This window comes from Bufo bufo, chromosome 8 (genome assembly GCF_905171765.1).
Source record: "Bufo bufo chromosome 8, aBufBuf1.1, whole genome shotgun sequence".
Taxonomy (NCBI): Eukaryota; Metazoa; Chordata; class Amphibia; order Anura; family Bufonidae; genus Bufo; species Bufo bufo.
This window is the reverse complement of record NC_053396.1, coordinates 135,314,222-135,340,620: the sequence shown is the minus strand read 5'-3', so window position 1 is coordinate 135,340,620 and position 26,399 is coordinate 135,314,222. Positions and strand designations below refer to the sequence as shown.

Below are 26,399 nucleotides of genomic sequence, written 5' to 3'. Positions count from 1 at the left end.
GATCAGATAAGTCTGAAACGTTTTTCAAAAAATCTTTCGACTAATATGAAATACACTTATTCCAAAAAAATATATACTAAAAACTAGTCAAAATAAATGTGTTGCCTATTGCAAACTAAAGTCACAATAAGAACTTATATTTGCTCGCTTTTTAATTGGGTACTTTCATGTTATTGAGTGTGTGGCATAGCGATGGTTCCCCAGATGGCAGCATTCACCAGGCAGGAACCTCTCATTGCATTGACGTATGCCCTTAAAGTGCCTCCAAGTGCCTGCAGACTTGATAGCAGCTGGCATTTTGTTTAGATTATTTGGCTAATAAAATGCCCTGTCTATTCCTCGGCAGCCCTTTCCTGAAAAGCCACAGGGATATGGGACGCTGGATGTGTCTAAAAGAACACAATAGACTGTAGTCCATGTGAAGGAAAAGGATATAGAGGGTCGCGACAGGAGCAGCATAGTGTTACAGGAAGCTATCTGTGATCTGTCACTGGGAACAGATAAACTGGAGGCCACCAGGAAAGTATTTTTTAAAGTTGTTTTTTCCTGATAAATAATTTTACAATTAAATCTCCCACGAAACACCTTTAGAGGAGAGGATGGGAGATGTAATCCAATAACGTGCCCTCATACCTCGCTTTATAGAACACAATGCTTATTTCTATACACTTTAATCTTGCACTATCATTTCTAAGCCTTGTACCTACAGCCACAATTGCATCAATGTCTACAGTAATTCCCATTTTAACTGATCAGTACTGACACAAGCGCTTTCTTCTGCCGTGGAGTGATGCACTCCTTGTAAACTAGTTGAGCACTCAAGGGCAAGTAACAGATTATTCTGTACACAGGTTATTTTTCTCTGCAGAGAGATATGCTTAATAGACTACTCAAGCATGAAAATTGAAAGTGACCATGAACGGTTTACATTCTTTTAGTGTATTTCTTATTTCTGTGGATTCCAAGAACAATACCAAGAATAAAATACTTAAAGGGAATTTTTGACAAGGGCATGCACTCTCCTATTACAATGTCATATGGTGTAATTGTGCACAGAATGGTGGACTGACTTCTCAGGCAATTACTGGCACTTCTTCAGGACTAGAAGGATAGAGGGGCCCGAAACCTACCACTTATTGCACCTAAAGATAAATCAATACCTGCGCATAAACTTTACGTTTTCTGTAAGTAGATGACGAAGCAGCCAAAATATTCTGTCTGTTTGCTGACATCATGAGTAGAGATGAGCGAATTTCCACTTATGAAATTTGTTCACACTTTGTTGGTAAAAGGTGAATTGAGTTATGGATTCCGTTACCACAGACCATAACGCAATTCTATGACTGAATGCATAACGGAATGCCTTTAGAGGCATTCCGTTATTCATTCTGTCATAATATAATTCTATGGGTTGCAAAACGGATCCATCCTGTTTCCGTTATGCAGGGGAGAACTCTTGCGTGGCTCGCGAGGACGTTATCTTATCAGCCAGCATGGTGACTTCATACGTCACCGCGCACAGAATTTTCAAGTTGGCGTTGGCTGGCTCTTTGAGGTAAAAGTGATTTATTTATTTATTGATTATTTTATTTTTACCGCCATTCTGGGAAAATTGATTCGCTACCATGAAGCAGAAATTCGGATCGAAGTCCACTTTCACAAAACACTAGTAATAACCAAAGAAAAAATGTGGGTGATTCAGTCAGCACAACCCTGTATGCAGATGCACATCGCTATGGCGAAATACATATACAAACGCAAAACACAAATGCAATAGCACTCTGCAACCAGCACTCCGCCCTGCCTCTATGCTGGATGTTGAATGAGGCATTGCTGTACATTTTGGCCAAAGCGTAATAAGCCACTCACCACGTCAAGGTCGCCTCTATGGAGTGGTCCCTAACACTAGTTCCTACCTGTTTATGGGCCATGACAGCCACACAAAGTCCAGGAAATGCAGGTGCAGCATGCATGCCAAGCACACTCTGCTTTTAACCCCGTCTGGTGCCATTACAGCTTTCATCGGATCCAGGGATGCAAGTACCAACATGCATGCTGAGCCCACTATATACTTCTCCTGGAGCCAAATGGCTACTGGTAGGTGCTATACAAGCAGACTCAGTTTTATACTGACTTTAAAACCAGCCTCCAGGACAGATTGACTGGTCAGGTGTGCATGGCTGCATGGAGATCGCCACACCTCCAATATAACCACTAGTAAACACTAGTAATAACCACTGGGCATGAATACGTACAGAACATCAGACTTCCTCTACCTCAGTGTTCTTCAGATCTAGTTTTTCAGTATTTCCTTAGTATTGTGCAGGCGATATAATTGGTGTCGACACATCAGGACTTACCACAGGTATTTATTCTGTGGAATATTCTCAAATCATGATCAGCAGGAGGGCCCTGAGGACTGGAGTTGAGGAACACTGCTCTACTGGCTTGTCTTCTTTTCATAGTTCATTCTGGTACCATCCCTTCCCCAGGTTAGCGACACACATACTTTCTGCTGTCTACATGACCTAAAAGAAGCTATGATTCTTTATACCAGGGCTCCTTCTTTTATTGCTCCATGGACCAGTTGTGATGTTTTTATGCAGTTTGAAGGTATTTTGGCAGTAGACAGTGGTCAGCATGGGCAGATAACCAGTCGAACATTTTCAGCAATTTGCACTTAAAACTTATATACTGTAGCCCAGTGGTTAGAACTGGTACCTTGCAGTGTTGGGATCCTGAGTATGAATCTGATAAGGGACAAGTTTGTATGTTCTCCCCGTTTGTGTGGGTTTCCTCTGGGTACTTAGGTTTTATCCTACACTCTAAAAATATACAAATAGGCGAAATTGGCTTCCTACGAAATTGATGTTAATGTGTGTTGGGGCAGTCACTGATTTCCCAGGGAGTCGCCCCAATTACACAACTATCTTTGCGTTTTGAGTCCCTGTGAGAAAAGTGCTGAAGCTGATATGCTTAGGTGACAAACAGCACACCGCCACAGAGCTGTGGCAGGGGATAAGAGACCAGACTGAGCTGTGGCTCTTGTCACTCAGCCTAGAACCTGGCATGGTTGTGTCTGATGATGGCCATAACTTGGTGGTGGCTTTGGAGCTCGGCAAGCTCACACACATCCCATGCCTGGCTCACGTCTTAAACCAAGTGGTTCAGCTGTTTCTCAAAACCTACCCTAATTTGCCTGAGCTACTGGTGAAGGTGTGCCGCGTATGTGCACATTTCCGCAAGTCATCAACCGCTCCAGCTGGTCTGTTAATGCTTCAGCAGCGCTTGAAATTGCTGTTGTGCATTGTGAGCACGTGCTGGAACTCGACGTTCCACGTGTTGGCCAGGCTTTGTGAGCAGCAGAGGGCAGTAGTGGAATACCAGCTGCAACATGGTCGTCGCCTTTCCAGTCAGCTTCCACTATTCACAAGCAGAGTGGGCATGGATGTCTGACCTCTGTGAGGTTTTAAGAAAATTTGAGGAATCAACACAGATGGTGAGCGGCGATAACGCGTAACCATCCCACTTCTGTGTCTATTCAAACGCTTGCTGCTCACAATTAAGGACGACACTTTGCATGTGAAAGAGGTGGAAATGGGGGAAGATATTACACAGGATGATAGCCAGATCAGCCTCAGTTCATCTTCTCAGCGCAAATTAGACGATGAAGAAGAGGAAGAGGAGCAGGAGACAGTTGCCTCCTTTACAGAGGGTAGTACCCATGGAAGTATAACTCCATCTGTTAAGCGTGGGTGGGCAGAAGAGGAGGAAGAGGATGAGGAGATTGAGAGTGATCCTCCTGATAACGACAGCGAAGTCTTGCCTGTTGGTACTCTGGCACACATGGCTGACTTCATGTTAAGCTGCCTTTCCAGCGACCCACGCGTTATACACATTTTAGACAACACGGATTACTGGTTATTCACCCGTCTCGACTCCCGCTACAAAGAGAACTTCTCATCTCTGATTCCTCTGGTGGAGAGGACGAGCAAAACTGTGCAATACCAGAAGATGCTTGATGAAAAATTGCTCCAAAAATTTACATCTGACCACGTTGGCGGCAGAGTCCGCAGTTTCTTGGCCAACCGAGGAGGGGAGACAAGGGGAACACATAGCAGTTCCAACAGACGCAGGGCAACACTCTCCAAAGCCTGGGACAGTTTCATGACACCCCGCCAGCACCCTCACCCTGATGCGCGGCCTAGTATCACAAAGAAGAACATTTTTGGGAAGATGGTGGAGTATATAGCGGACCATATCAGCGTCCTCAATGATCCCTCAGTGCCTTACAACTACTGGGTGTCCAAGCTGGACACGTGGCATGAACTGGCGCTCTACGCCTTGGAGGTGCTGGCCTGCCCTGCCGCCAGCGTTTTGTCTGAGCGGGTATTTAGTGCTGCTGGTGGCATTATAACAGATAAGCGTATCCGCCTGAAAATGCTGCCAGGTTGACTCTTATAAAAATGAACGAGGCCTGGATTGACCATGACTTCTATACTCCACCAGAGGAAAGCGGCTGAACATAAAGGCACTTTAAATGTGGCTTTTATGGTGTATTGAATACACTGTATTCCCATGCACCCCTTCAGCCACAAACAAGGGTATATGGTTGAACCTTCCTTTTCTCATCCTCCTCTTCCATCATATCAACATGCTTATTCATTGCATATAATGCCATCGCATATATGCCCTTCGCATATAATGTTTTACAGGGTCAGCTCAGCTGAATGTCCTCGCATATAATTTTTAAGAGGGTCAGCTCACCAGCAGGCCTGCACCTAAAATCTTTTACAGGGTCAGCTCACCAGCCGGCCCGCACCTAAAATCTTTTACAGGGTAAGCTCACCTGCAGGCCCTTGCATATATTTTTTTAGAGGTTTAGCTCACCAGCCGGCCCTCACCTACAATCTTTTACAGGGTCAGCTCACCTGCAGGCCCTCACCTAATTATACCTAATAGATAATTTGCATGCATATTGCTTGCTTGGAAGTGGTAGCCGTAGCTGTTTCTCAGACTCCCTCTCTGGAATCAAACCCTGATTCCTCGTTACCCATGGTCACTGTGGTTCGCGCTGAAAATAACATCGAAAGTCGATAGGGCAGACATGCGAATGGATCGTCGCTGTCAAGGGGACGTGCGATTGGGCCCAGGTTATTTAGTCACCAAAGCTGCAGCAGGCCCTCGCCCATAATGTTTTAGATGGTCAGATCAGCAGGCACTTGCTCCAAATATTTTTGAGGGTCACCAGCAGGCCATCAATCATAATTTTTCAAGGCTGTGTATGATGCCCTCCTTTATGTGTAACAAAGGGTGTATTGTAGTGCCGATTCCTTGTAATTTTTCACAGCCCTTTCACTTAGTGCATTGGCTTTATGAGGGTAGGAGTACCACTACCTGAACAATTGTACCACAATGTGAATGAGGCTCTCCTTTATGTGATATACAGGCTGTTTTGGAGTGCCTCTTCCTTGTAGTTTTTGGCAGCACTTGCACTTTATATACAAGTAAATATACAGTAAACAATGTTTACTAACAATGTTTCCTCTAAAATCGATTTTATCTTCATGTTTTTGTGTATTATTGTCAGTCTGTAAAAGTTGCGTACTACTTGGACAACATCGTTCCCAGCAGCGACCTGGGAGTCCAAGATGCATCCAGACATCCTCCCTATGCTGTTCCTGAACTATTTTAGTGGTGTTTCCATCAATTTCTGACCTTTTCCCTATGAACCAGGCACCCTCCCCTCTTCAGAGCAGGGGGTGCCTGGTTTAATGCTCAGGTTCTCCCATTGATTTCCATTATACTCGGGTGCTCGGTAGAGCACCCGAGCATCCCGATAAGTTCGGCCTAAGCACCAGAGCACTATGGTGCTCGATCAACACTAATAAGTACTCCACATGGTATGGTTTTCCATGTCAAATCGGAACATGCCCCGGAGCCTCCAATACAGCTGTCAACAGAGCCTTGGCAATTTAAATAATTTTTCCTGACCCTTCCACCATTCTACTGAAAATAGAGTTTAAAGTACTGTCCTTGGGAAGGTTACAAATAACACCTGATACAAATACCTATATGTCATATATATAATTTTATTTTTGTTGGGATTGGCTGATGGTCTCTACCCAAAGAGAATGCATGGTCAAATACATTGCTATAGAAAAAAAGGGGGTTAGTCAGCATATTGCAGTGCACAGGTGCACATCACCATGGCTGAAAACACAACATAGAACAAAACATACAATGCAACAGCACTCTGCAAACCAAATAAAGTACAAAAATGAATTATATTGCTTATGCTATGCTTATAAATTAGAGATGCTTGGCAAATAATTTTGTACAAAATTATTTGAGCCCGTCTGCCGCACGTCAAGGCGATCTCTGTAAGACGGGAACCTAACACGAAGTTCAACCTGTTATGTGCCATGACAGCGACCATGAAGTTCAGGGGGTGTAGGTTCCGCATGCATGCTGAGCCCCCTATGGTTTTTATCATTTTCGGTGCCAAAATGGCCTCCATTGAATCCAGAGACTAAAAGTACCAACATGCATGCTGAGCAAACTAAGCTTTATACTCATGCTAATTTAAAATCAGCCTATGAGGCAAACAGGCTAATCAGGAGTGCACAACCAAATAGGAGAGTCAGCCACACCTCCAGCACAAACTGCAAAGAAAAAAAGCATGAGTATAAAGCTTAGTTTGCTCAGCATGCATGTTGGTACTTGTAGTCCCTGGATTCAATGGAGGCCATTTTGGCACCAAAAATGATAAAAACCATAGGGGGCCCAGCATGCATGCGGAACTGACACCCCCTGAACTTCATGGTCGCTGTCATAGCACTTAACAGGTTGAACTTCGTGTTAGGTTCCCGTCTTACAGAGATAGCCTTGACGTGCGGAAGACTGGCTCAAATAATATTGTACAAAATTATTTGCCAAGCATCTCTAATTTATAAGCATAGCATAAGCAATATAATTCATTTTTGTACTTTATTTGGTTTGCAGAGTAATGTTGCATTGTATGTTTTGTTTATGTTGTGTTAAATACATTGCTATAGGCAGGACTGATAGACCTACAGTACAGACCAAAAGTTTGGACACACCTTCTCATTCAAAGAGTTTTCTTTATTTTCATGACTATGAAGGCATCAAAACTATGATTTAACACATGTGGAATTATATACATAACAAACAAGTGTGAAACAACTGAAAATATGTCATATTCTAGGTTCTTCAAAGTAGCCACCTTTTGCTTTGATTACTGCTTTGCATACTCTTGGCATTCTCTTGATGAGTGTTATGAACCGGCAGGACAGGTAGTGAATCCTCTGGACCAGAGAGGCGATGGCGCGGGTTGTACTAGAGGACCGGTTCTAAGCAGTTACTGGTCTTCACCAGAGCCCGCCGCAAGGCGGGATGGATTTGCAGCGGCGATAACTACCAGGTCGTGTTCCCTAGTAACAACTCAACCTCTCTGGCAGCTGATAAGGCGTGGTACACAGGGAGAAGGTAAGAGCGTAGTCAGACGTAGCAGCGGTCAGGGCAGGCGGCAAAGGTTCAAAGGCGAGTGGACGGTAGCAACGGGTACGGCAACAGGTAAGGCAAACTAACATCGTAGGGAACGCTTTCTCTGAGGCACAAGGCACAAAGATTCGGCAGAAGGCTGTGGGAGGAGAAGGTATAAATGGGCAGTGCACAGGTGCAGCCTAATTAAGTCAGCACTGCCTCTCACAACCTTAACCCTTAATAACCCCTTTGGACCAGGCACCAATCACTGGTGCACTGGTCCTTTGAATCTAAGAGTCCCGGCGCGCGCGCGCCCTAGAGAGCGAGGACGCACAAGCCGAGACGCTGGAGTGCTGACTGGGGGCATACGCTGTGAGCGCTCCGAGGCCAGCAGGGGACCCTGAGCGCTCAGCGTAACAATGAGCTTCAAGAGGTAGTCCCCTGAAATGGTCTTCCAACAGTCTTGAAGGAGTTCCCAGAGATGCTTAGCATCACTCTCCTTCATGGTCAAATAGCCCTTACTTTCAAAGTTTTCCCAATTTTTTGGCTGACTGACCTTCATTTCTTAAAGTAATGATGGCCACTCGTTTTTCTTTACTTAGCTGCTTTTTTCTTGCCATAATACAAATTCTAACAGTCTATTTAGTAGGACTATCAGCTGTGTATCCACCTGACTTCTCCTCAACGCAACTGATGGTCCCAACCCCATTTATAAGGCAAGAAATCCCACTTATTAAACCTGACAGGGCACACCTGTGAAGTGAAAACCATTTCAGGGGACTACCTCTTGAAGCTCATCAAGAGAATGCCAAGAGTGTGCAAAGCAGTAATGAAAGCAAAAGGCGGCTACTTTGAAGAACCTAGAATATGACATATTTTCAGTTGTTTCACACTTGTTTGTTATGAATATAATTCCACATGTGTTAATTCATAGTTTTGATGCCTTCAGTGTGAATCTACAATTTTCATAGTCATGAAAATAAAGAAAACTCTTTGAATGAGAAGGTGTGTCCAAACTTTTGGTCTGTACTGTACATGTATGCCCATTGTCAAAAGATGTATATCCTATATATCTCTGAGTATCATAAAATCTTTTTTTTTCTTAAAGGACTTCACCCCTGGGGCCCATGTTTCTGGCTCCTTTGCTCCACCCAGGCAGCTGCTGCTCTGAATGCCCCACGTCAACATCTGGTTTGATGTGGGTCACGTGGCTGCTGCATCTGTGATGTGTCTCTTATGTATCATATCACTAGGTCACGTGATGCATGGGAGACATGTAACCTCTGCCGTTAGTCATTGGCTGCAGTGATCATGTGACCTATGTCAATCAGGATGTTGATACAGGGAGACCTGAGAACGGCATTGGCTGGGTGGAGTGAAGGAGCCGAAACCCAATGGTCATGATCATGTAAGTATGACTCTCTTTGCAGGTTCAGCCATGCTGATGGGTCTGCCCATGAGGGTCCGAGGGGTGAACAACTTCTTTAAAGTTGGTTCCTCTCGCACTACACATTTCAAGATCTGTTGAGCCAAGAGGATTGTCAGACCCGCACCTATCTCCAGAATGGGACCCCAAAGCAAAGGACAGAGCACCATGCATGAGCTCTCCATTCATGTATATGGAATAATTTCAGAACTTGCATAGGAGTGAATGGAGAGTGCACCACACATGCACGATCACCTCTCCATTCCGCTCCATAGGACTGCTAAAAATAGTTGAGCCAGCACTCGGCTATTTTCAGAGATCCCATAGAAGTGAACAGAGGACAGCCACATTTGCACAGGGGGAGGGGGGGGGGGGTCACTTTGGCCACCAATGTCTGAGATGAGAATACCCCTTAAATAAGAAAATGCCTTATGCTAGGTTCACATTTGCGTTCACAAATGCAGGATTTTTTATCCGTCCAAAAGGCGGCATTTCTGCTGGAAACCAAAAATGTCCCATTATTGTCAATAGAGGTCCATCCGTTCACAGAATTATCCATCTATGCCAGATGCGATGAATTTCGGTAGGCTATTCCCTCCGCTGGAGCAGCCTGCTAAATTTCTGAATGCATACCTTCTGGTATGTTTAATTGGTAAAACTATTTGATAAAAAAAAATGGCAGGTGTGAACGTATCCTACAGAATCTAGATAAAACAAGAAAATAAAATCGCTAAACTGTATTATTTGCATTTTGCTGTTCAATTCAATAATTATGAAGACAAAGCAAATTATAAATGTTCTAATCATCTTTGCTATTGATAGACTACAATGGGGGATTTTAATTCCTCACAGGTGCCCTCCTGACTTCCACTATTAATTTGAATAGATATCGTAATACTTCAAGAAAAACACCTGCAAACCAGAGGCAAACTCTGATAACAATTGGTACTGTCACATTATAAGACAGAAAACAACCAACTTACCTCCGTGACATTCATAAGCTTAATTGCTGCTAGCTGTCCCGTTTTCACATGCCGCCCCTGTAAAGATAAAGACCAGAGTGACTAAGGAACCTCATTATAACAAATGATTAAAGAACAGCTCTTGTATAGAAATGCATTATTCCTGTAGCCAGCTGAAGACTTTAAAGCCGGTCCTCAGATCTCCAGCTTGTACCAAACAAGCAACTAATTTCTAAATCTATCCTTTTTGTTGATTAAAATTAAAAAGTCGTTTTACTGATGGGTTATTCTTCTTTTTTTTTTTTTTACATTATGGTAGTGTAACAAATGAATTTAACTTGAAGCAATTTATATACTTGTTGACATTTGAGGTGCAGGACAGACTAGATTTTAATTCTGTTAGTTTGCATTTGAGAACAGATTTTTAATGAATAGATGGCTTTAGGTTCAATCAATGCTTAAGTGTTGTTTTCTCACTTTTCTCCGGCTTTTAATACATTAGTGTTTGGCGTAAATGGGACTTTAGGAACAACATTTTAATCCTAATCATGTCGCAAATAAAAAAATAAAAAAAGTCCCGCTAATTAAGTTTTGGTAGCAACAAAGAAAAGCGAGACACCTGATAAAACATCTCCCATGCTTCCACTAATGAACACTGTTCTGTGACACAGCCGTGTGTGCGGTCATTATCTGCTTTATTTGATGTAAGTTATGGTTAGTACATCTTTTGTAGCTTCTCTATTGAAGGCCATTGTCTGATATTTCAATCACTCCCCGGTCAGATTTTATACTGGATGCTCAAAAGGCTGTTATTTCAGACCTTTAACTATAAAATATCTAAAGAAAATTATATTAAATTTCAATAAATTGTCCCATTAAAATAGATGGATGAAAATGTTTGCCGGGTTCGAGAGTTGGGGTGAAATTCGGTGTTTCAAACGGTTCGCCATGCTCTTTCATAGTCCTCTATTTTGCCAATTACCTACTAAACTGTTACTATATAATATATGAATATTGTAAGTACAAGGAACTCAAATTGCCATGTGAGTTAGGACTCCTGGAAACTGTAGCACTGTGATCTGTACATGAGATGTAGTGTCATGGATGAGATCAGTCCCAAGTTGTGACTTCCAGTCAGTGGAAGGAATGTATATTTGGCCTTAAAGGGTTTCTACCACTTCGTTTCACATAATTAGCTGTCAGACACTAGCGATCCGCTAGTGTCTGCTCTGCCAAACCATCCTAATATAATTGCTTTTGGGGCAGCCGTTTCGCTAAAAAAATAACTTTTATTAATATGCTAATGAGCCTCTAGGTGCTATGGGGGCGTCATTAGCACCTAGAGGCTCGGTCTACCTTCACAAACTGCCGCCCCCTGCTCGTCCCTCCAGCCCGCCCATCTCCTCCTGAATGCGATCATCCCTGTGAGCGTATGTATTCGGGGCATGCGCAGTGAATGTCTGACCGCTTCCCTGCTCAGACATCTCCACTGCACCTGTTCCTCGGAGCACTATGACGTCATCGAGCAGGCGCAGTGGAGATGTCTGAGCAGGAAAGCGGTCAGACATTCACTGCGCATGCGCCGAATACAGGCACTCACAGGGAGGATCGCATTCAGGAGGAGATGGGCGGGCTGGAGGGACGCGCTGGGCGGCGGCAGTTTGTGAAGGTAGACGGAGCCTCTAGGTGCTAATGACGCCCCCATAGCACCTAGAGGCTCATTAGCATATTAATAAAAGTTCTTTTTATAGCGAAACGGCTGCCCCAAAAACAATTATATAAGGATGGTTTGGCAGAGCAGACACTAGCGGATCGCTAGTGTCTGACAGCTAATTATGTGAAACGAAGTGGTAGAAACCCTTTAATATGGACTAATTAAAAAAAAACTTTAGAGAAGGTGTAAGTTCTCTTTCCACAATAGGATGACCGTGCCAACTTTGAAAGATGGTACTGGTGTAATAAAGTCTAGATAGTCTAAGGACTAAAACAACTGAAATAAAATTTCTACAAAGTCTACATCTGAATGGCTAAAGAGGAACCAAACTACAGTTTTGAATTGACCTAGGAAAAGTCCTTACATTAACCTGTTAGAGATGTTGTATGAAGACCTGAAATAAGCAGCGCATGTCCAAAAAACTGCAAATGTGTCTGAAATCAGTTCTGTAAAATTCCTTGACAGTCATGAGATTAAACATTAATCACATACAAAACTGGTGGGTTGATCCTGAACTAGACTTAGAGGATACATATACCCCAAAAAAATGATGCAGTGGTATTATGGAGGTGATAATGGAGTACCCCAGACCTGGAGGTATCTGCAATTGCTAATGTTGTTTTATGCATTATTGTATTATGTATTCTAGCAGATGTGCTATGGTTGACAAAAAAATGGCTAACCACCCTGTTTCTCGGAGTGAGTTCTTCCTAGTTCCTGCCAAGAGAGAGAGAGTCATTTGAATCTGGACTGAGAGGAGAGGGGAAGTAGAGCTCCTACTCTAAGGTACTGTAACCAGTTCTCCTGTGAAGTCAAGAACATTGCTTTAAAAGTACTTCAGTGTGCCTAGTCAGCAGATTGATGAGCAAAACCACAGCTTTACAAACCCCGCTGCAGGTGAGGGGCTATGGTTCACAGCCATCACCTAGACCTCTTCAAGGCTATATCACATCACGGATACCTATATCAATAAATGCCTGCTAATGCCATTTAATTGCCACCTAACCAGCCACCATACCTAATCACTTGGTGACTGAACCTGCACTTTGTACCTACTATTGCTGGATGTACCACAAGTTATATTTTGCACTAAGTAAAGAGAGACTTTCATACTTTTTCTTCTGGCCTGCTTCTTCATATCACCTTTCCACTGCACTGATCCCCAAGAAGCAACATCTTAAGGGAGTACTGTGACACATCTAATGAGGGCCACTATCATTCCTATCCTTCGCACCGGCTTCTCAGAGGCTTGCTGCACTAAGATATATTTAAATGTATTTTTATTTTTTAAGTTACTATATTTTTTTTGTACTTGAATTTAAAATTAAATTGTATGACTCATCTATGGATCTATAGACAATCTGAATGCAAAGCATGACTGTACTCATGTTCAATAGAAAAAATATGCATAGTACAACCCAATTCCAAAAAAATAAGGGACGCTGTGTAATATGTAAATGAAAACCGAATGCAATGATTTGCAAATCTTGTAGGCCCATATTTTATTCACAATAGATTATAGAATACATAGATTTTAAAAGTTAGGCATTTTAACATTTCATTAAAAGAAATTAACTCATTTAGAACTTGAAAGCAGCATTACATCTCAAAAAATTTACGTCGGGGCCATGTCTACCATTGTGTAGCATCCCCTCTTCTTTTAACAGTCTGTAAATGTGTGGCTTATAGGGAGGAGACTTATAGCTGGAGTCTTATCAGAGGAATATTGTGCCCGCCATTCTTGTCTGATTTAGAATTTTAGCTGCTCAACTGTCCTAGGTCTTCTTTGCCGTATTTTGTTTCACAAATGTGGGCCAAATGTTTTCTGTTGGTGAAAGTCTGTATTGCAAGCTGGCCAGATCAGCGCCAAGACTTTTCTTCTGCAAAGCCATGCTGTTGTGATAGATGCATTGTCTTCCTCAAATATGCCAGGCCTTCCCTGGAAGAGATGTTGTCTAGATAGAAGCATATCTCATTCTAAAACCTCTATACACTGTTCAGCATTGATCGTGAATTTTCAGATGTGTAAACTGCCCATGTGATAGGCACTAATGCAACCCCAAACCATCAGAAATGCAGGAGTTTGAACTGTGCACTGATAACAAGCTGGATGGTTTCTCTCCTCTTGAGTCTGCAAAACACGACATCCATATTTTCCAAAAAGAATTTTAAATTTTGATTTAATATGACCAAAGAAGAGTTTTGCATTTTGCCTCAGACCATTTTAAATGAGCTTTGGACCAGAGAAGACTATGGTGTTTATGGATTGTATTGACATACTGCATGGCTTCTTTGTATGATACAGCTTTAACTTACATTTGTGGATTGCACAGCAAACTGCATTCCTCGACAATGATTTTTGAGCCTATGCAGTGATTTCCAAATCATGCCTGTTTTGAATGTAGTGCCATCTGAGGGCCTATAGATCATGGGCATCCAACTTTGACTATTGTCCCTTGCACACATGGATTTCTCCAGATTCTCTCAATCTTTTGATGATATTGTGTACTATAGATGGTGGGATACTCAGTCTTTGCAATTTTACGTTGAGGAACATTTTTATGAAATTGTTGAAGTTTTAGATAGTTTTCCAGAGATTGGTGAACCTCTGCCCAGGTTTGATTATCTTACATGCTCTTTTCATATCAAGTTATGTGACTTGCATCCAAATTGCTCCTCTAGACACTTTTTATTAGTGCTGCTTACATTCTCAGCTTTTTGTTCTCTATGACCCCACTTTTTTGAGATGCATTGATGTCCTGAAGCTCAATTATTTTATTTTTTTCATAAAATTGTAAAATGTCTCCCTTTCAACATCTCATCATGTGTGCTCCATGATCTATTGTGAATAAAATATGGATCTATGAGATTTGACAATCATGGCATTTCGTTTTTATTTACATTTTCCACAGCATCTCAACCTTTGTGGAATTGGAGTTGTACTAAGACTAATAATGCTATTTCATTATTACATTTTTTACATTTGCATGAATTCGGATTTGTATTTTGATGAGATCAAGTAAAACATTCTCTCCTGCATGCGCAAACAATGGGCACCTTTACTTTTCCCCAGCTGTTTACCCAAGGCATCTGACTTGGTTTATGTAATGTTTGCAGAGGTCCACTGAATGCAGACATTACGAAATTTTCTCTGTAGACACAAAGAATAAAAATAACACCTGTGGTGTAAGCAGCATACAATACAATGATGATAAACAGTCATTTAAAAATGTCCAGGAGGCAGGAAAGGGTGGAATAGAAATCTCCTTTGATATAAACAAGAGAGAAGGAAGCAGTGAAAATATCCTGAACGATTAAACATTTTAGGTTTGTCGCACTTTGTGTAGAATTCCTCTCATGGGGAGCCAGATGTTTTCTTTTTATGTCTGCTAGAAATTATTTTTATCTGCTGCTGCTCTGTAGTATACAGTAATCTTGTGTCTGTGGCATAAATCATATAGAATATACTTCACTGTTCACTATGGAAATAAAATGTATTGTTTGTCATATTATCTAGCTCTTTAGAGAGGGTTCATGTGGTGTAAATTGGAAGCTTAGTTTAGAATTCATGTAAAATTATTTAAATGCTGGATGCCAAATCTGAAATAAGGCGCTGTCCACACTGGTATTATTCATTTCTATATAAGCAGTGACAGATCTCAAAGATCAAATGATCCCTGGTGGAAGTGAACTCAAGTGTCCTGGTTTTGCACGTAGTGATCTAAGGGATCAATCCGGATGCACAATATGGCTTTTTCTTCCATTTTAGTTCCTTGTTATATGATCTAAGGCCATCTAAAGGATCCTTATTATATGATATAAGGTCCTTATTATATGATCTAAGGGATCCTTCACGAGCAGCTTTTTCCCATTTTAGTCCCTTATTATATCTACTTTTTCCTAGTTTGTGGTATTTTGTTTTTCACCTGTACTCATCCCTTATTATAAGTTTTAACTATTTTTGTTTCTGTTTTTGTAAGGTTTCTGAAATATGGATGCAGAAAAACCCCAGAACAAATGCACCCATCTGAAATATGTAAATATAAAATGATGAGCAAATTTCTTGAAATTAGTTTTTAAGTCAGATTTGCTGAATTTTTTAAGAACTTTCTTGTAGAAATGAATTTGCCTCCAATGAAATATGCTCCACTTGCCTTGAAAGTTGGTATATAACATTCTTTGGGTATCTACAACTTGCGTATTATTTTTTTTCTCGAAAGACTATAGTGATGGTACTCCAAAGTTGTCCATGCAAATGAAATATTTGTCAGAAGATCTCTGATGGAAACGGTAGACAATTTACTATATATTGGGTTAGCCCTGACAAATTGGATTTTAACCAACATTAAAGGGGTTATCCCATGACTCGTGTTAAAAATGAAAATCAGACATCCTATAGTACATGACCATCTCTTTCTAAAAAGCTAGAACCTGCCCTGTCCTTCACATGGATCCAGAAAGTTCCCTATTCATTGATCCAATTGCTCTGCTAAATTTACTTATATTTGGCATCTCAAGAGGTATATCTTTTCTCAGAGGGTGTATCCTTTCTGAAGCAACTCTCTCCCCATCATAGCTTAGAGGGTATGTCTTTTATTAGAGTTGTGTCCTTTCTAAGGGGGAGTTTCCTTTCTGCTGCAGCTCTATTCTTGAAACTGTTACAGCTTTTAACAATATTTATGGCTGGTGGTACTTGAAGGATGAAACTGCGCAGGTGCATCTTTAGCAAGGTGGGCAGAGAAATAAGAAAAATAATAAACAGGGGGCACTATACAGATTGTCGGGGGCACGGCCAGAATTTGCTTTGCCCTTCATGGTGTCATTGAAAACATAGGATGTTTTGTGTTTTTTCTCCCCCCCCCCCCCCTCCTATTTTCTCTTAATTTCTCCTCAGATTTTCAGTAAGCCAGTGACAAGACAGACGGCTTCAGGATTGGTCAATTTGGTTGCTGGATGGTTGCTGGGCAAGTTTACCCAGCGTTACTATTGGTTAGATCTGTTGCTGCCTGGTTGCTGGGCATATTTTTTATTTTTAAATTGAGCTTTGATTGGTGATGGGCCCTTTGTGGCGGGAATTTCGTCTATTTATGGAGCAGTACTTACATTGAGGATTCAGTCATAGTGTCAAGATTCAAGCTGAAAGTTCGTCCCACCCGCCCTCCCGAAAGATATGTTGCGGCCTTTGGAATTTTGTGTGTGTGTGGGGGGGGAAGGGGGGGGTTTGTCGCCCAGCCTTCTGGGTGGACAAAAGATAAGTTGTAATGGACTTTATTATTTATGGGTATTTCAAAGTTATAATGGTTTATTTGCTTTTGGTTTGTTACCCCCAAAATTGAATAAAGACCGCGGCCATTTCATCCATACTGGAGTTTGTTATTATCTACTAGGTTATTTATGATATTTGATTGTTTATTGCTGAATATGACACCATGAGTTATTCAATAAAACCTGTGTCTATCCTACATTTAATGATGTGCACAGAACTATCTAGACCCAGATTTGAAATCTATAGAATATTTTCTGTGGGATAACCCTTGCATATATTTATAGACCAGCGCTGACAAGATATATTGAAGTGAACCTTATAGTCCTGAACAATAGCTCCGGATATGATAGGTTTCTGTACATCCTTCACACATGGAAATGACTGTTATGATATAAAAATACATTTTGGAAACTCTGTCCTGTGTCTGCTGGCTTGCGTTAAGGGAAAGACACGTTTCCGACGTCCAGTACTTCTGTTCAGTCTGTCTCCTCAAGGGTTCAGATAAATCGGGATACTCTCAAAGCTGAGCTATGACTGGAAGCTATGCCTCCTTTTACCTAAATGTATCTAGTAAGATCTTTAGATTACAGTAATATGTGCTGCATGTAGGTCTTGTACATTGAAAGCTGATCTACAAGATCTAAAATGAGCTCCCTCTTGGGGGCAAACGTGGAGTACAGAAGGCCTTGTAATAAATTTAGGAGCCACTCTCACATTGCTGACTCACAACCCAGTCCTTTTATTACTCCCCCAAAAAAAGGAATCTGATCACTCTCCACTTATCTTCATCCCCTTTTGCTAATGTTACTGTTCCTGGAGCAGGGGAATTTTATTTAGGCGCTCAATGGAATGAAGATACTGTGGGGGTCATTTATTAAACTGGTGTAAAGTAGATCTGTCTTAGTTGCCCATAGCAACCAATCAGATTCCACCTTTCATTTTGAGCAACTTCTTTGGAAAATTAAAAGCGGAATCCAAGGCAGTTGTGGAGGCAAAGGAAGGTGCAGTATAGGACAGTGGTGGTGAACCTATGGCACAGGTGCCTGAGGTGGCACTTGGAGCCATATCTGTGGGCACCTATGCCCTGGCAAAATTCTATGGTGTACCAATATGCCTTAAACTTCTCCTGCCATTTATCAGTGCAGGGCGCACTATGAACAGCACAGGTAGCACATTGAATGTATACAGGCTATTATAGCTAAATGATAAAGTACATGAAAGAGATACTATACTGGACTGTAGTATTCAGGTCAAATTGCTGTGTTGGCACTTTGCTATATGTGTGTGCTTTGGGTTACAGTTTGGGCATTCGCTCTGTAAAAGGTTCACCATCACTGGTCTAGGCCGTTACAGAACCATACAATACAGATCCATCATTTGGAAATTTGTTCTTAGTATGAGGTGTCCAGGAGCACACACCAGTGATGTGGATTTATCATATAATTGGTGCTATTAAAGGGTTTGACCACTTAAAATATATATATATCTGATACTGGTGACCGACTTTGCATGGACTAGTTCCCCTGTCCATTCCCAGTGGAAGGCCTCTTTCACACGTCCAGGATTTCCATCAGTGATTGTGAGCCAATACCAGGTGCAGGTCAGAAACACAGAACAGGAGCAAGTCTTTCTCATTATACCTCATATCTGTCTAGACTCCACTCCTGATTTTGGCTCATAATCACATAATACTGACCAAACTCTGTGTGTTAGTCAGGCCTAAATGAAGTGATGGATGGTCACATGACCCTCGAGGGTGGTCACTTGCTTCACCCCAAAAAGCAGGACATTCTAAGTTACACCCCAACTCTGCAAAGTCATGCCCCTCTCCCAGTTACAGTGACCGCAAAAGAAAAGAAAAAGGACTGGAAGACCTTAAAGGGAGCTGTGAAGGCCCGAAGTGCTTCTCTCCCCCCAGTCGGTCACAAAGTGACATGTCCGTCGGCTGTAGTGACTGACTGGGGGTGAGAGAATACCTCAGTCAGTTTGTGCCTGGAGCCACAGAAAAGGGCACCTCGGTGTCTGGCCAGGTCTTGAAACAGACAGAGAGGATAGAGAGCCAGGACCCCGCACTATCCAGCCTAAAGCTGGACATCTGACCACCCTAGCAACAGTACCTGCTAGTAAACATAAATTAGGCATATAAAACCACTGCACATTTAGGTTGGTAAAATCGTGGCCCCAGGAATGCTCCAACTCCATTTGGGACCATCCACTTATAGGAGGGCTTATTACTAATCACACCCATTTTTGGCCCGGAACAGCCCAAATTTGCCTGGACAGTCCCTGAAAGTTCAGAACAGTTGGTTAAGTAAGAAGCCCTGTTACCAGCTGCATGTATGTGGGGTTCCCAGCAGATGTGCAGCTACTAATACAGTGACGAACCCCTTTAAGATGATGGATAGAAGATGATAGTTCATGCATAATCTGTTTTAGTAATTTTATTACGGCTGTCTTTTTTTTTTTTTTTTTTAGAAAAGCTGCAAATGTTGCTTGTGCCAGTTTGTGACCAAAATTAGAAAATTTGCACCTTTAAAACTGTTTCTGACACCCTCGCCACTTTTCCAGAAAGTTGTCAGACATGGGTGGGGGGAGATGGCCCACAGACTTGACCTCGACGGCTCCACACATTTGACAATGTGCGTGCCAGAAAACTGGCACACATTACACCAGGCATCAACTATTGGAGATTTCAGTCAGGCGCATGGACCTCTTTTAATAAATTGATTGGATCTTCCTCCAGCTGAGTTTTTAGAGACTGGCGTATGAAATGCAGGTCTTTAATATCTGACCCCCATTATGTCTTTGTTTCTTTATCCTTTTAAAGTACTCTCCTGTGATGTAGCCTTCCCTCTTGTATGCTCTCCTAACAGTTTTGTCTTATGTTCATCTTACATTCACTGTACATAACCCAAGTACCAGCAAAGTATTGATCCTGACAGTCATTCTGTACTTTTACATGCAGTCACAGACTGCCACCCCTAAAACATAGCCTTTATTATATATCATTAAAATAAAAAAAATAACCCTAGTGATAACATAAAGAAAACAATAAAAGAAAAACAAAATTAGATTTAAATGAGTCAATCCTCTGCACTTAGGGACACGGATAGGCATGTGTGGGCCACATATAATATCCTATGGACTCTGTCCCTCAAACTGGCCTAACTCTATAATGCCCTGCCTAAGAACGGAATGGCCGCTCCGATAGGGGCGATCCCGTATCAAGAACCTCCTGAGCGCCCTAGGATGGCCCTGAATAGGGGAAAAGCTAACAGTTAGTATATGCTAACTGAAAAAATTTCACTAGCACAAGTAGTAGCTCAATATACTCTCAATAAAAAAAAATAAAAAAAAAATATATATATATATACACAGAAAATAATAAATTGATGAAATAAATAAGATTTAAAGTTTGTATATCACTAACGTAAACCGATCCTGATAATAGATAGCTGTAAAATTGATATTATAGCAAATACATGCCGTGTTAGTTTATCATGCCATCGGCCCGACGCGTTTCACCCATACATAGTTGGGCTCATTAGGGGACCCGTTGGGTAGATACCTGACCAGGATGAGGTCAAGACTTAGATCTGAAAACACTTAAAGTAAACGAGTAGGATATTTCCAGTTTATAGAACAAAACTGGAAATGGTACGTTGGTCTCAAAAGAGTAAATACAGCAGATATCAATAGCAGCTCACTAATATGGTATATTCTCCCAATGACGGGGAACTATTCAAAATGAAAATAAACCAATCGGCTACTTGCGTGTCCACTAGGTAAAGATCGGATGATACTGTTGTACAGGAGCCACACTCCCTGATGTATCAATCACGAGGTGGACAGCAGTAGACTAAAATCACAGTCACCTATAAATGAATTAGGCGCTGTATACAGTGGTATATGGGAGAGCTGGTGGAGTTAACTTGCAAAGCAGCAAAGCACAGTCATAGATGTGTGACACAGTTCCCTGTAAGTGGATGAGGCACCTCCATATACTGGTCCTGTGTCACAGTGGCAGAGGGTCTCCTGGCGTCCGTAGTGTATTGTAGGGATTCTCTCTGGTAGGCAGGGTAAGCGGATGCAGTACAGAGGCAAAAAACAGTTTGTAAAGCAAAACTTCAGTGTTTATTCACACATAAGGTATAGCACAAAACGCAAGTCACTTTGCAGTCTTGGTGATTGTTCACACACACGAAAAGTTCATAAAGCAAGAAAGTCACCTTATCTCCTGGGTCTTAGTTCACACCCTCCCTACCTCAAGTCCATAAGCAAGCTTTTAGGAGGCCTGTTTCCCCTACACCCGGGTCTCAGCTCTCCTTGTATATATGTGTGTGTGTGTATATGTAAATATATATATACACACAGGTGAAACTCGAAAAATTGGACTATTCATTTATTTCAGTAATGCAAATTAAAAGGAATTGCATTAATGCAACTTAAAATTAGAATTTTGTGAAAAGGCTCAATATTTTAGGCTCAATCTGTCACACTCTAGTCAGCTAATTAATCCATATCCCCGGAGCAAAGGGTACCTCAAAATTGTGACTTTGGGGTTTTATAAGCTGTAAGCCATAATCATCCAAATTATAACAAAGGCTTGAAATATCTCACTTTGCATGTAATGAGTCTATCTCATATGTTAGTTTCACCTTTTAAGTTGCATTACTGAAATAAATAAACTTTGAACGATATTCAAATTTTTCAAGTTTCACCTGTGTATGTGTGTATGTATGTATGTATGTATGTATATATATATATATATATATATATATATATATATATATATATATATAATTTTTTTTGCAATGGAACTCTATGGTGATGAACACCACTATATGGCATTTGTCAGAGGCATTCATTTATACATTTTTGTTCTATAAGGCCTCACGCACACGACCGTTGTTTTATTCCGTGTCCGTTGTTCAGTTTTTTGTGATTTTCTGCGGACCCATTGACTTTCAATGGGTCCGTTGAAAACTCGGCTAATGCACCGTTTGTCATCGTGTCCGTGATCCGTGGTTCCAGTCCGTCCAAAAAATATAACCTGTCCTAATTTTTTCATGGAAAACGGTTTGTGGACCCATTCAAGTCAATGGGACCGTGAAAAAACGCGGAGGCACACAAGATTGTCATCCGCATCCGTTTTTTTCCTATCATTTGCATGGCAAACTTGACTTAGACTTTTTTTTATCTTCCTTTATGTCTGGTGGTCCTCCAAAAATAAAGGAGGACACACGGAAACAAAAACGGAAACGGATCACGGAACAACGGAACCCCATTTTGCGGAACGGAACACAACAACGGTCGTGTGCATGAGGCCTAAATTAAACGTAAGACGAAAAACGTGATAGCTCAGTGTTTTATGATCTATAGATACATTTATGTAGAAAGTTTGAAGCAGATGATGTATGACTGGCCACATAACCATAAGTATATTCTAATTCTGTTATTTTTCTGTTCACGTAGCCATATCAGGGCTTTTTTTTTTTTTTGCAGAATAAGTTGCAATTTCTAATGGCACCATTTAATATTGCATATGAGGTAATGGGAAACTGGAAAAAAAAAATACCAAATGCACTTCCTTCAGTTTTATGGGTTTAGTTTTTCTGACTTTACCTATGCGATAAAACTGAGATTTTACCTTCGATCTATGGATCAGTACGATTACAGAGATACCACATTTATATATATATATTTTTTGTGTTTTAATACTTTTTATTTTTATACATTTATTTTTTATTGAGATCTCCATATTCTGACACCCATAACTTTTTATTTTAGTTATATCTGTGGAGTTACAGCATTCACCGAATGGGATAAATGTTTATACTGTATTTCAATAGTACCAGTATTTTGGGATACAGCAGTGCAAATTATCTTTATTTTTATTATGGGGGGATGATTTGAATTTGTACATTTTTTTTATTTTTAAATAAATAAGCCACTTAGGGGACTTGCATGTGTGATCGCTTCAGATTACTTCTATACACTGCAATGAATTATCATTGCAGTGTATGGGAGATTTTTTATGTTCTTATCGAGCCTTTCCACATGCAAGTGAACTTTTGCTAACCTAGGTTAGATAGTAGACTGCATCTATAGGACCTCCATAAAACTAAGCACCATTTGTACTGGACAGCAAGAAATAACATTTAATGATGAACAAGATTATCTGCTTTTTGATTTTAAAAAGAAAGAAAAAATTGAAGAAAAAATTACTTAACCCCTTAAGGACTCAGCCCTATTTCACCTTAAGGACTTGGCCATTTTTTTGCAAATCTGACCAGTGTCACTTTAAGTGCTGATAACTTTAAAACGCTTTGACTTACCCCGGGCGTTCTGAGATAGTTTTTTCGTCACATATTGTACTTCATGACACTGCTAAAATTGGGTCAAAAAAGTAAAAATTTTTGCATAAAAAATACCATATTTACAAAAATTTTTGAAAAATTTGCAAATTTCTAAGTTTCAGTTTCTCTACTTCTGTAATACATAGTAATACCCCCAAAAATTGTGATGAATTTATATTCCCCATATGTCTACTTCATGTTTGTAGCATTTTGGGAATGATATTTTATTTTTTGGGGATGTTACATAGTTTTAAAGTTTAGAAGCAAATTTTGAAATTTTTTAATCATTTTCCAAATCCCACTTTTTATGGACTAGTTCAGGTTTGAAGTCCCTTTGTGAGGCTTACATAATAGATACCATCCAAAAATGACCCATTCTAGAAACTACACCCCTCAAGGTATTCAAAACAGTTTTTACAAACTTTGTTAACCCTTTAGATCTTCCACAAGACTTCATGGCAAATGGACATAAAATTTAAGAATTTAGATTTTTTGGAAAATTTTCCAATATAATAAATTTTTTCCAGGAAAAAAACAAGGGTTAACTGCCAAACAAAACTCAATATGGGTTGCCCTGATTCTGTAGTTTTCAGAAACACCCCATATGTGGTCGTAAACTACTGTTTGGCCAAATGGGAGGACATAGAAAGAGGGGAACACCATATGGGTTTTGCAAGGCAGATTTTGCAGGACTGGTTTTGTTTATACCATGTCCCATTTGAAGGCCCCCGTTGTACCCCTAGAATAGAAATTTCAAAAAAGTGACTCCATCTAAGAAAGTACACCCCTCAAGGTATTCAAAACTGGGTTTACAAACTTTGTTAACCCTTTAGGTTAATGGCAGATGGAGAAACAATTTAGAAATTTCTATTTTTTTAAAATTTTCCATTTTAACTCTTACTTTATTACTGGAAAAAATGGGTTAACAGCCAAACAAAACTCAAAATGGGTTGCCCTGATTCTGTAGTTTGCAGAAACACCCCATATGTGGTCGTAAACTACTGTTTGGCCAAATGGGAGGACATAGAAAGAGGGGAACACCATATAGGTTTTGCAAGGCAGATTTTGCAGGACTGGTTTTGTTTATACCATGTCCCATTTGAAGCCCCCCGTTGCACCCCTAGAATAGAAATTTCAAAAAAGTGACTCCAGCTAAGAAAGTACACCCCTCAAGGTATTCAAAACTGGGTTTACAAACTTTGTTAACCCTTTAGGTTAATGGCAGATGGAGAAACAATTTAGAAATTTCTATTTTTTTTAAAAACTTTCCTTTTTAACCCTTACTTTATTACTGGAAAAAATGGGTTAACAGCCAAACACAACTCAAAATGGGTTGCCCTGATTCTGTAGTTTGCAGAAACACCCCATATGTGGTCGTAAACTACTATTTGGCTAAACGGCAGGACATAGAAGAAGGGGAACGCCATATGGTTTTTGGAAGGCAGATTTTGCTGGACTGGTTTATTTACACCATGTACCCTTTCAAGCCCCCTGATGCACCCCTAGAGTAGAAACTCCATAAAAGTGACCCGATCTAGGAAACTACGGGATAAGGTGGTTGTTGTTTTGGGACTATTTTAGGGGTAAATATGATTTTTGGTTGCTCTATATTACACTTTTTTGAGGCAAGGTAACAAAAAATTTAAATTCTAAAATTGTTTCTACATTCGCTATTTAGTTTTGTCGAACACCTAAAGGGTTAACAAAGTTTGTAAAGTAACATTTGAATACCTTGAGGGGTGTAGTTTCTTAGATGGGGTCACTTTTTGGAGTTTCTAGTCTAGGCTACATCAGGGGGGGCTTCTAATGGGACATGGTGTCAAAAAAAACTGTCCATCAAAATCTGCCTTCCAGAAACCATATGGAGTTCTCTTCGTTCTACGCCCTGCCATGTGGCTATATAGCCATTTACGACCACATATGGGGTGTTTCTGCAAACTACAGAATCAGGGCAATAAATATTTAGTTTTGTTTGGCTGTTAACCCCTGCTTTATTACTGGAAAAAAGGATTCAAATGGAAATTTTGACCAAAAATTGGTGTTTTGGCCCAGTTTTTAATTTATATTTTTAACGCTGTTCATCCGGGGGGGTTGGGTTAAATGTTGTTTTTATAGAGATGATTTTTATGGACGCGACCATGCCCAATATGTATGGCTCTCAGACTTTGGAGACACTAAGCAGGTATCCTAAAACTGCGGCCCTCCAGATGTTGTAAAACTACAATTTGAGGATGCCTGCACTAAAACAAATATTTTTTTGGGGGAAAAAAATTGTTTCCGTGTCTCCAAAGTCTGAGAGCCATAGTTTTTTATGTTCTCTAGGGGACTGCTGAAGATTATAAAAATTTAGTACTCCATGGAAGTGTGATACTCCCTGAAGCAATCGATAACGCAGACGCCCGGGGCAAGTGTCACACTGAGTGATGGTGTCCTTCCGTATCCCCCTCTTGTGACACACACTGCATCTTTTTTGGGTTCGTCCCTTCTTTCCAGTATGGGGGACCACACCTGGAAAATGTTGGCCAGGGACGGTCCGGGCGCCTCCAATTCCCGAGGTACTCCGGCCTGCTCTTTCCCGGTCTGAAAAGATCAGGTCTTTGAGGACTGCCTCATAGAATTGGAGGAATGTCCCTGTGCTGCCAGCGCTTCGGGATAGTACAAAAGAGTTGTACAAGGCAACCTGTATTAAGTAGACCGCAACTTTTTTGTACCATGCCCGGGTTTTGCGCATGGCATTATATGGCTTGAGGACTTGATCAGAGAGATCAACTCCTCCCATATACCGATTGTAGTTAACGATACAATCGGGCTTGAGGACCGTTGCCACGGTACCTCACACAGAGACGGGGGTGGTGCTGTTACCGTGGATTGTGGACAGCATAAGGACATCCCCCTTGTCCTTATACCTGACCAGCAACAGGTTTCCACTGGTAAGGGCACGGGTCTCACCCCTGGGGATAGGTACCTGGAGGGGGTGGGCACGGAGGCCGCATTAATTTTTCCACATGGTCCCACAAGCGAACGTGGATCTGGCGGCAAGGGACCTGAACAAGGGAATGCTGGTATAAAAGTTGTCCACGTACAAGTGGTAACCCTTATCCAGCAGTGGGTACATAAGGTCCCACACGAGTTCCCCGCTAACACCCAGAGTGGGGGGACATTCTGG

At 41.1% G+C, this 26,399-nt stretch overlaps 1 protein-coding gene across 1 annotated transcript in view; it reads right to left on the bottom strand.

Annotated features, from left to right (window-relative positions):
- The window catches only part of NRK (Nik related kinase), a 336,723-nt gene that overhangs the window by 251,495 nt on the left and 58,829 nt on the right, over window positions 1–26,399 (bottom strand). The window contains exon 3 of the mRNA XM_040442402.1: window positions 9,916–9,972. Coding sequence (XP_040298336.1) covers window positions 9,916–9,972 — 57 coding nt within the window. The remainder of the gene's footprint in view (window positions 1–9,915; window positions 9,973–26,399) is intronic.